Source organism: Alosa pseudoharengus, unplaced genomic scaffold (assembly GCF_046254945.1).
Source record: "Alosa pseudoharengus isolate Yale_2024_CS ecotype anadromous, Long Island Sound unplaced genomic scaffold, YU_APseudo_1.1 YU_APseudo_1.1_scf_10, whole genome shotgun sequence".
NCBI lineage: Eukaryota > Metazoa > Chordata > Actinopteri > Clupeiformes > Clupeidae > Alosa > Alosa pseudoharengus.
The window spans coordinates 22952285-22963134 of record NW_027468565.1 but is presented as its reverse complement, the minus strand read 5'-3'; the positions used below and the strand labels follow the sequence as shown (position 1 = coordinate 22963134).

The following is a 10850-nucleotide window of genomic DNA, read 5'->3' as shown; positions in this document are numbered from 1 at the left end:
TGTTTTTGGCTGTCAGAGACTGACCAGTCTATGTTTGACCTCACTAGGAGAGGAGCTCTTCTGCAAGCTGACACGGGAGGTGGCCAGTGGGGGCGCTCTGGTGGCCATCCTGTCCTGGGCCCTCATGCACAAGACGGTGGCCACACAGTCCCACAATGCATCTGTGAAAGAGGAGGCTACCTACCCGGCAGCTCTGCACACAGAGATCCAGCTCCTGCCACAGCAGGCGGGCATGGCCGCCATTCTGGCCACAGCCGTCGTCAACAGTGAGTCACAGACACACACACGCACGCACACAAACACACACACACATGCACACACACACACACACACACACACACACACACACACACACACACACACACACACACACTCACACACAGATAAAGAAAGAGACTTTATGATAGATTCCAGTTCTACTGTATGTGTGAATGCAGCATTGCGATTCTCGTTAATGTCTTGATATGTGACCCGTGTGTTGTATGGGTCTCTACGGCAGTGCTTTAAAAACATTGGCACGTCACAAGTCGTACACCATTTCTTTTCCCTCTGCAAGTCCTTCATTTGGCCACATGGTGGCAGCAGAGTCCTGAGCAGGCAGGATTAGGGGACCGGCGCACTTGGCACAGCTCTGGGCGCTCTGTCTGCCTCGGCACCCACTAACGGTGGTGGTGCCAGCCAGCTAGTGCCAGACACGCAGCGCGAGCGCGGAGGAGCGCGGCCCGGCGCTGATGAGCCCCGTGATTAATCACCTCTGATCAGCCTAAAGGGTAGAACATGATCGGCCGTATCCGCGCTTCCTGCTGCGCTAGCACAGCTTCAAGCACGGGGCTAATTACGACGCTTCCAGAGGTGTGTTATCAGACACAGCCATGCGATCAGCCAACGTGAGCCCTGACACTAGATCAGTGAGATGACTCACACACACACACACACACACACACACACACACACACACACACACACACACACACACACACACACACACACACACACACGCACCTAAGCAACATGTTCTCACACATTTGCATTAGTGCACGTTTTCACTTACGCACTCAAACCTGTGCTACAGTTGCCGTGGAGATGATGGAATGACTCTAACTGTCATAAGTGTGAATTGGCATCTGTGCCGTGGCGGAAAGTGGGTGTTTATATGATTGACTCACTGCTTTTCAATGACAACTGTCCTCCACCTGAAGACGTTTTAATTGTGAGTTTAACAAGAGTAAGGCCAGACTCTCTTTCATTTTCTCTAACTGCTGCAACTGGATGAGTCATGTTATTCAGACCAAATATTCACAGATAGAAGCAGGAAGACCTTTATGACGGAGAAGAGTGAGCCTTGACTTTCCTACATGTGTCTGACTTAATTGTCTACGCATGCTGTACGGTCAGATCAACCGGTGTGTAAGGAAGGACGTGTGAAAAGTTAGAAAAGTACTCCCGTTCAATATCCGTTTTAGTCACTCTCACATTCTTTCTTTCTCTCTCCCTCAATAAAAGGTTTTCAAAAAGTCTCTCTCTCTCTCTCTCTCTCTCTCTCTTTTACTCACTCAATAAAAAGTTTCAGAACGTCTAGTTCTCTGACTAGTTCTCTTTGACAATTTGGACAATTGCTGTCAAAACATCTTTGTCAATGTAGGCATGTTTGAGCTGTGTTCTACACACATATTTAATTATAACCACAAAGCCTCCACAAAGACTTTTGTTTTCTTCCATGGTTGACAGTTGATTAAGTGTTAACGAGACCTTCGTCTCTCTTCTCTCTCTCTCTCTTTCTCTCTCTCCCTCTCTCTCTCTCTCTCTCTCTCTCTCTCTCTCTCTCTCTCTCTTTCTCTCTCTCCCTCTCTGTCCTCCCCTGACTTGCTGCAGAGGACATCTTCCCGTGTAAGGACTGCGGGATCTGGTATCGGAGTGAGCGCAACCTGCACGCCCACCTCATGTACTACTGCGCCAGCCGGCAGAAGCAGCCGGCCGCCTCCTCGCCGCCCCAGGACAAGGCCAAGGAGTCCTACCCCAACGAGCGCGTCTGCCCCTTCCCCCAGTGCCACAAGAGCTGCCCGAGCGCCAGCTCGCTGGAGATCCACATGCGCACCCACAGTGGTGAGGGCTCGCCGTCATCACTTTACCCACCACCTGCCGTCACCACTTACGTTGTTTCGCTTTTTCTGCAGGTTCAGGCTGCCACCTGACGAACACACCCCTCTTCAACATGCCCTGCAATTAGATGCTACAACGGCACTGAATTGGTTTAGAAAGATGGTTCACGTTTAGGATGGTTTAAAATTAGTAATTATGATTTCAAATGCTATTTTATTGAGTTTGCCGCGTAAATTCGACTTTTAACAACTTCCATGAAACTCATTGCGACAGTGATGCTTTTTTTATTCTTCCTGTATACTAATTAAAGGCACGAATGCGCCTTGATATAAATAGTCCAGCTGTAAATGAAAAAAGGTTTGCTGCCACGGCATCAGTAACCATGGTTTGCAAAGGCTTTCGTGTTAACATGCTGAACATGCTTGAATTGGAGTTTGAAGTTAATGTAGCAGATCTTATGCAGGTGTGAACATCATCTCCATATGCATAGAGCATCTTCACCCTGTAGTCACCCACTTGCTCCGAATGGAACAGATGTGGAACAAATGCTTACTTAAAATTCATATTATGAATATATATTTGCCAATATCTTTTCAGCTGTTCAGGCTTTGCCGGTATCAGTGTCATGCGGGTGAAATCTGAGACTAACTTAAACAGAGCACACAAAACTGTATCATTGATTTGGAGGATGACCAGTGAGAAGCTTAAAATGGAGTTAAGCCCAAAGTACAGGGGCTTAGAGCCTGTGGGCTAAAGTACCTGCCAGTCTTTGGTAGTGATTGATTTTGGACTCTGGCTGTTTGGTCATTCAGGAAATGTGGATTAAGCAGCTTCTGTCTCTTTTGTCTGTGTGTGTGGGTGTGTGTGTATGGGGGTGCATGTGTGTATGCCTGTGTGTGTGTGGATGTGTGTGTCTGTCTGTGTGCTACACTAGGTGAGCGCCCCTTCATGTGTCTAATCTGCCTGTCGGCCTTCACCACCAAGGCGAACTGTGAGCGGCACCTGAAGGTGCACACGGACACGCTCAGCGGCGTGTGCCACGGCTGCGGCTTCGTCTCCACCACGCGCGACATCCTCTATAGCCACCTGGTCACCAGCCACATGGTGTGCCAGCCAGGGGGCCGCAGCGACGTCTACTCCCCAAGCCCCGGGGCCCCCAAACTCCCCCTAGCTGCGGGTCAGTGCACTACACAGCCACAGAGATAGGGAAAGGGGGAAAGGATAGGATCTGGATCAGAATAGAAAAGAATTAGAATTTAGAATAGTGTATGTGTGTGTTTGTTTGTGTGTGTGTGTGTTTTTGTGTTTGTGTGTGTGTGTGTTTTTGTGTGTGTGTGTGTGTGTGTGTGTGTGTGTACGTGTACTTGTATGTGTATGATTGCATGTGTATTTGGAAGTGTACTTGTGTGAGTGTACTTGTGAATGTATGAATAGTTGGAAGTGTATGTGTGTGTGTTTGTGAATTTGTAAGTACAGTATATGCATTTGTAATTGTGTGACCAATGATTTTCCCTCTCACTCATTCTCCTCTGTCTTTTCCTGTTGGCAGGTCTGAGCCCGGGGGATTCTGGGATTGTTCTAAAGTGCCAGGTGTGCGGGGCGGCGGCTGACACCCCGGCCCTCCTCCAGCAGCACGTGCGCACGCACCTGGAGGTGCGAATGCCCGCCGAGCGCAGCCCCACGCCCCGGCAGGGCACCAACCACTCCACCGCCTCTGTCCAGCACCACCCCCACCAGCCCCAGCCTCAGGACAGGGAGCCGGCCGCCTGCGTGCCCAGGCCCAACTCCTCCAGCCCGGGCACCAACGGGAGCTCCGCCACACCCCGCGGAGCATGCTCCCCTCTGGCGGACGGACTGGCCTCCAACGTGAGGGTCAAAGAGGAGCCGCAGTCGGATGTTGAGCATGATTGCAGCGGTGCCGAGAGAGGCGAGGCCGAAGAGGAGGAGGAGGAGGAGGGGGAGAAGAGCATCAGAGGTCAGGGAAGTCGTCATGGGGATCATAGTGACGGGAGCACCTCGCAGAAGTCCACGTCCCCAAAGAGCCCCGCAGGGGTGGGCGTGGCAGTGAAGGCGGAGCCTACTAGCCCGACCCCTGGCTGCAGTCCAGCCCACACCAGCCCTGGCGGGTCAGCGCTGCCCGGCGGCGCCGTGTTCCTGCCGCAGTACGTGTTCGGCGCCGAGGCGGCCATGATGCCGCAGGCCTCTGAGATCCTGGCCAAGATGTCCGAGATGGTGCACAGCCGGCTGAAGCAGGGCCAAGGCCAGCTGGCCGCAACAGCGGCGGTGGCGGCAGCGGCAGCAGCCGCCGCCCAGCAGGGCTTTTTCCCATCCGGCTCACCCGTACCCGTCCACAAGGGGGCGACCTGCTTCGAGTGCGACATCACCTTCAACAACATCAACAACTTCTATGTGCACAAGCGCCTCTACTGCTCCAGTCGGCACCAGCAGAGCGAGCCGCAGGCCAAAGACGTCGCCTCAGCCTCAGCCTCGGCCTCGGCCTCGGCCGCAGCCACCCCTCCGTCCGGCGGGGCGTCCGGGGGCAGCCGAGCGGCGTCAGCGTCCCCCAGCGACACGGAGGCGGCGGCGGTGGGTGGGGGTGCGGAGGGCCGGGCGGTGGCAGAGGTGAAGAACGAGACCCATGGGGGGTCGAGGGAGGGATGCTCCTCGTCCTCCGAGGGGGAGGGTGGGGGTGCGAGCGGCGGGGGCCGAGGCAGCGAGGGCAGCCAGAGTCCCGGCAGCGGCGGCGCCACCAGCGGGAGTGGAGGAGGTGGCGGTGGCAGTGCTGGTGGTGGTTCCGCCTCGGCGACCGAGGAAGCGGAGGACGACCCGACCCGCACCTTCTGCGTGGCCTGCAACATCCGCTTCAGTCGCCACGACAACTACCTGGTGCACAAGCGCTTCTACTGCGCCTCGCGCCACGACCCCACGCACCAGCGTGTGCCGCCGGCCGCCAAAGCCGCCGCCTTCCTGCCGCAGCCCATCCGCACGCGCAAGCGCAAGAAGATGTACGAGATCCACATGGCGCGCAGCCAAGCATTGGCATCCAGCTCGCTGGCATCCGGCTCGCCCGCTCTGCCAGGCCTGCCCGTCAAACAGGAAGTTGCGGCGGTGGCGGCGGCGGCCGCTACTTCCTCTTCCTCGTCCACGGGGCCCGCGCTGTCGCGTAGCGTCAGCCCCGAGGGCGAGGGTCCCATCGACTTGAGCAAGCGGCCTCGCGTGCGAGGGGGCTCTAGAGGATCAGGCGGCAGCGGCGGCGGTGGCAGTGGTCTCCCTGCGCTGCCCCTGTCCGACTACCACAAGTGCACGGCGTGCAGCATCAGCTTCAACAGCATCGAGAACTACCTGGCGCACAAGACCTACTACTGTCCGGCCACCACCCTGCAGCCGCACACGCTGGAGCAGCTGCAGCGCCTCAAGCGGCCCGCGTCCACCTCCCCCAAGAGCGTCCACTCCGAGGGACCCACCCCGCCCAAGGTGGCCCCGGCCGGGAAGGCGGCTCTGCTGGCGGGCACCGTCCCCGGTGCCCACCTCCCCTCGCTGCCCGGCTCCGAGGCGTCCACCACGCCTCCGCACGCGGCGCACGCGGTGGCCAAGCTTCCGCCCGCGGGGGTCGCCGTCGCGCCCGTGGTGTGCCCCTACTGTCCGCCGGGTCGGACGCTGACCTGTGACCTGGTGGAGCATTTCCGCGCCGCCCACGGGCTGGTTCTGACCATGCAGCAGCATCTGCAGCAGCAGGCGGACGCTCAGGCGGCGGGGGACCCCGTTAGCCCCAGCTCCAACGCCAGCCCCAGGGACACCTCGGGCCCCAACACCGCCACCACGTCCCCCCGACCCAGCCCGCGCCCTCGGAGGGACAGCATCAATGGGGGAGCACGCAGGGACGCCCCCGGCTCCCCGCCCTCGCCGCTGGTCAACGGAAGTCCCGCGGGAGTGGGCGGCATTTCGCCCAAAGCGGCGGTCCCCCAGGCTCTCTCGCCCACAGGGGCTGTTAAGCTGACTGTCTCTCCCGTACCCGAGGCCCCAGGACTCAACCTGGCCCCGCACACGCCCCCCGAAAAGCCCTTCCCCGTCGTAGGTCCCCCCCTTACACCGTTGGCCCCGCCTAAGCCTGTGGTGGGGGTGGGGGCGGTGGCGGTGGCGGCTGCAGGTGTAGCGGTGCTGCAGAACGGGAACACGCGCTACTGCCGTCTCTGCAACATCAAGTTCAGCAGCCTCTCCACCTTCATCGCCCACAAAAAGTACTACTGCTCCTCTCACAGTGCAGAGCATGTCAAATGAGCTCTACCCCTCTTCTGCCCCCCCCCCCCCACGCCCACACCCATCCGTCAGACAGACATGTCCCACCCACCCCTCTTGCCCTGTAGTCTCCTCCCCTTGGCCAGGCATCTTGCCTGCTACGGCGCACTCATCACAGTCTGGCTGATTCAGACAGCATCTGCAAAAGTGGGACTGTTACTAGCCGGACGCTCAGAGGGGAGGGGGGTTGTCACCGCCTCTTTTGACCCCCACCCCCATGTCGCTGCCGTTGTTACTATGGTGACTTTGTTTTGTTTTTTTCTTTCTTTCATGGGTCAAGTTTGTATTACACTAAAAGACAGAAGACATGCTACCTACTCACTCACTCACATACATTGTACACCATTGTATGGCCAACCTCCAGACTCTTCATGTCACTGATACCCATGCGACTGTGGACCTGCATATGTATGACATCATTTCTCATTGCAGTCGCTCGGCAACATTTGTTTAAATCATTGAAGACTATGTGGTTGTTAATTTGTTTGTCATGAGAATAGCACCTGTCACAATGTGAGCCATTGTTTTCACCTGATCAGGACCACTCACTGTTGTGAGTGGGTTTAGGACCACTCAATGGGTGGGTTTATATGATGTCTCACAAAACAATGTTTGTTTTTTCTGACTACAATTTGAAAGTCAAAGTGAAACTCCTCCACTGAAGTACAGAATTAGACCGTTTATGAAGGCTGCCAATTATGACGAAATATCACTAAAAAGAAAGAAATATTTCCTTGTATGGGAAAATGTGAAATATTTATCTTTGAGTCCTCACTGATTTCAAGTCAAACAAATACTACCTAACATCTTTGAAAAAAAGTATATATATATATTTGTATTTTTATTTGTACATTTTTATTTCATACTGTGGAAAATAACCATTTCATGTTTGATTCAAGTGTGTTTTTTTTTCCTTGGTTCATTTGAAGTGTAGATTTCTTAAACTACCTGTATGTTCACAGTGGTCACTGGGACGAGGCTGATCTTGATGCCCAGTGCGGTCTTCATCTCCTCACTTCTACGCTTCTAGACTGGTGGTCTGAGGTCTATGGGGGGGGGTCTGTCTCCCCCGGTATTTGGTCATTTGTCCTATAGAGAGGACCAACTGTGGGCTGTTGTCCATTCTATGAGAGGGCAGAGAGTGGCTGATTTGGACATCTCCAGATTAACAGGCCTATGGTGTTTGGGTTTGCACTGTTGTGGGAGTTCTGTGTTATTTAGTCAAGTGTTCTGTTTGGGTTTTGTGTATGTCAATTCTGTCCTTCACTCCTCTTGAAGCATAATATGAAACTCATTTAAGAAAAAAAAAAAAACTGGCAAATCTGGACGATAGATGCCCCCCCCTCTACATTTCTCTTTTTTATTCACTTGTTGCCAGTTTACAGTCAGGTGGCCCCACAAACCGAATTGAACAGCGTCACGCAATCCTCCCTCATATGACAGGCTAACCTGACGAAGCCTTAACAAAAGACTCTTTCACACACACTCACACACACACCCAGCTGATGGGCCACTTCCTCCCATGCGTCCAATCACAGATGCCCACCAAGTGGACTTCCTGTTCGTTACTCGTGATGTCACCTTACCCCCTCTTCCCAGCCTCGTTCTCCTGTGTTACAAAAGAGAAGCCGTGAACGGACCTCCACCACCTTGTGCTTGAAAACTGGAAACATGAAATGTTTATCCGTGTGAACAAGAGAGAGAGGGCAGGTGGACATCGGGAGAGAGGACTTGGGGATCTCTTTGCTGTTGTGTGGTTTTTGAACGGTGCTGTATCAGTCATGTTTCCCCGACCCAAAGGAGTGTTTACAGTCTTTGTGAGTCCTCATTCTTCTCCAACAGAGGGTTTTTTATTTTCATTTTAAACTCATCACGATTGGATGAGACCAGTGCTGAAGGAATGCTATTTGAACCATTCACATCCTCTTTCTATTGCACTGTGTTGTACAAAAGAAAAAGTGCTGTATGTTTTAGTTTTAGATGCTTTTTTTGTATGGTATTTATGGTTTTACAGCACTTTTCCTTGTCCACGCCCATCACTTTGGAGGACACTGATTGATGAATCAACAAACATAATTTCAAACACAAACTAACTTTCATTGAAATATTTTGTGAATAATAACATTGATGACACAAAAAAAAATTATGAATGTCAGAGCTTGTTTTCTTTATTTTTATTTTTTAAATCTTCACGTCAAAAAAAGGTTCCACTACACACCTGTCCAAACTATGCATGGGAAATAAAGGGTCCCCTGGGACATTTCAAAGGGCTGCATGTCTCCTTGTCAACCCTGATGCACCTCCAGCCTCTAATCTATCTGCGGGCTTGGGGGCATGTCTGTCACTGTCTGTCGCTGTAAAGTCTGTTTTTAACTCTTTCTCTATCTCGCACACGTGCTTCCTCTGTCTCACTTACTCACTCTCACTCTCTCTCGCGCTCTTGCTCTCTCTCTCTATCTCTCTCTCACTATCTCTATCGCGCTCTCTCTCTCTCTCACTATCTCTCTCTTGCACTCTCTCTATCTCTCTCTTGCTCTCTCTCACCATCTCTCTCTCTCTCTCTCCCTTCCCAGCCAAGCATTCCCTGCAGGGATATAACCCATACCCATGGGGGTGGTGGTAGCGCAATGGCTAAGGAGCTGGGCTAGCATGCAGTAGCCTGAAAAGTTGTGGGTTCAATTTCTGGCTTCCACCATGGTGTCCTTGAGCAATAGCCTGGAAAATCCAGACCCTGATAATCTAGAAAGATTAAGGGTCTGGCCAAGAACAATGTAATGGCCCAACTCGAGGGGCGGCAACAAGCATGCATTTAAAAATCTCACAGCATGCAATTGGATAACACTAGATATAGATAGATAGATAGATAGATAAAATCAATTCTAAAAAACAGTATCCACATAGTGGGTGAATAATCAATCAGGTGCGCTTGCAATGACTGAAGCAGGGACTGAGCCTTTGGTTCTCAGTGCATAAGGTAAGGTAAGGTGCTCTGTGTGAATGAGTGTCATGGTGATGGTGCAAATGAGTAAGTCAAACAGTGCAACAGTGCAAGAATATGTCTATATATCTATATATAAATAACTATATTAAGAAAGGTATGTGGCATGGAGGGAGGGGTTGTGCATATGTGCTAATACAGCAGGCAAACAGTGAGACAGAAGACAAATGTAAAATGACTAGTGGACAGACAGACATAGACCTTGTTTACCCTGAATGATTTCGGACTTCGACGCAATCGGATAACACTACGACCAATGTGTACTGTCCTCCAACGTTGCAGCGCTGTCTTCATCAGTTTACCCCGGAATGTTGGGGTAAAAGTAACGTGCATCATTGCTCTTTGCCAGAGTGTCTCGCAGAGACAATTCCATTGTGCTCTCACGAGAACTCTGGGTTTCCAGGGTACTTGAGCAAGGAGTTGAGTTGCTCTGGGTAGAATGGCCATTAAATTAATTGACATAATGTAAGTCACTTTGGGTAAAAGCATATACAAAATTAACAAATGTATGACGTAATGTACCCATACAAGAAAGTCATAGACATACTGTAGCACATAATGCCAAGGTTAGATCATTTACTTATGGTTACACTGCATCCACTCCATACTAATCTTATTTGTCTAAATATAGAGGATCTGCACACTTTTATTTGTATTCCGCCTTAAGTCCAATGTCATTTGAAGGTCATGTGTAGAATACAGTATGAACCATAGTTGTTGTGGTATGGAGTATGTCTACACAGACACAAAATGACCATGCTCAAGGTTGTTGGACACAAGTTACTCTACTGTAGCTGTGCCGTATACAGTACATGACACGGTCCATCTTGGTAACGCATTTTGGGGAGTTATCAGGCAGCTATTTTCCTATTTAAGTGAATGGGGAGGCATACAGGAAGTGGGTGGGATATGTTTGGACTACTCTGCCATACTAACCCCATGCATTTCTATGGAGGATTCTGTGAGTGCTGTACAGTATCTCCTCATTGGAAAGTCTCTGTATGTGCTTCCTGGATCCAGCTGCCAATCATGTTGTTTCCTAAAGATCATATAAACTCATAAACTCTGTATTCAAACAAAAGTGTTAAATTAGCACTAAAGATAAAATCAATTTGTAATGATCTACAGTCAGTATGGCCATACTGTATCAGATCATATGAGGTAGGCTGTATTGGTTTTATACTGTATAAGCCCAAAGCTGGTTTGAGGGAAGCAACACATCACAATAACATCATTTATATATAATACACATTTCTTATGATAATGCTGACTGTGAAAGAAGATTTCTTTCTTGTTGCTGAATTACAGAACCTAGCTGTTGAGTGTTTATGACGCTCAATCACACACTTGTCTGCATGAACACACTCTTAAAGGGACACCAGGCAACGTTTTCGTGTTAATTACTCATCTTCGTAAGTCGGTATATGGTTAAATGACTCATTACAGGGCGAATGAA

At 51.3% G+C, this 10850-nt stretch overlaps 1 protein-coding gene across 3 annotated transcripts in view; it reads left to right on the top strand.

Annotated features, from left to right (window-relative positions):
* Positions 1 to 8855, top strand: part of zfpm1 (zinc finger protein, FOG family member 1) — an 89125-nt gene extending 80270 nt beyond the window's left edge. For 2 of the 3 annotated variants that reach the window (XM_076267763.1, XM_076267779.1), the window contains 4 exons: positions 48 to 266; positions 1873 to 2103; positions 3035 to 3277; positions 3650 to 8855. In XM_076267763.1, the coding sequence (XP_076123878.1) occupies positions 48 to 266; positions 1873 to 2103; positions 3035 to 3277; positions 3650 to 6378 (3422 nt within the window). In that variant the 3' untranslated portion in view covers positions 6379 to 8855. The remainder of the gene's footprint in view (positions 1 to 47; positions 267 to 1872; positions 2104 to 3034; positions 3278 to 3649) is intronic. The other variant, XM_076267771.1, reaches the window with a different exon arrangement.
* The last annotated feature ends 1995 nt before the right edge of the window (positions 8856 to 10850 follow it).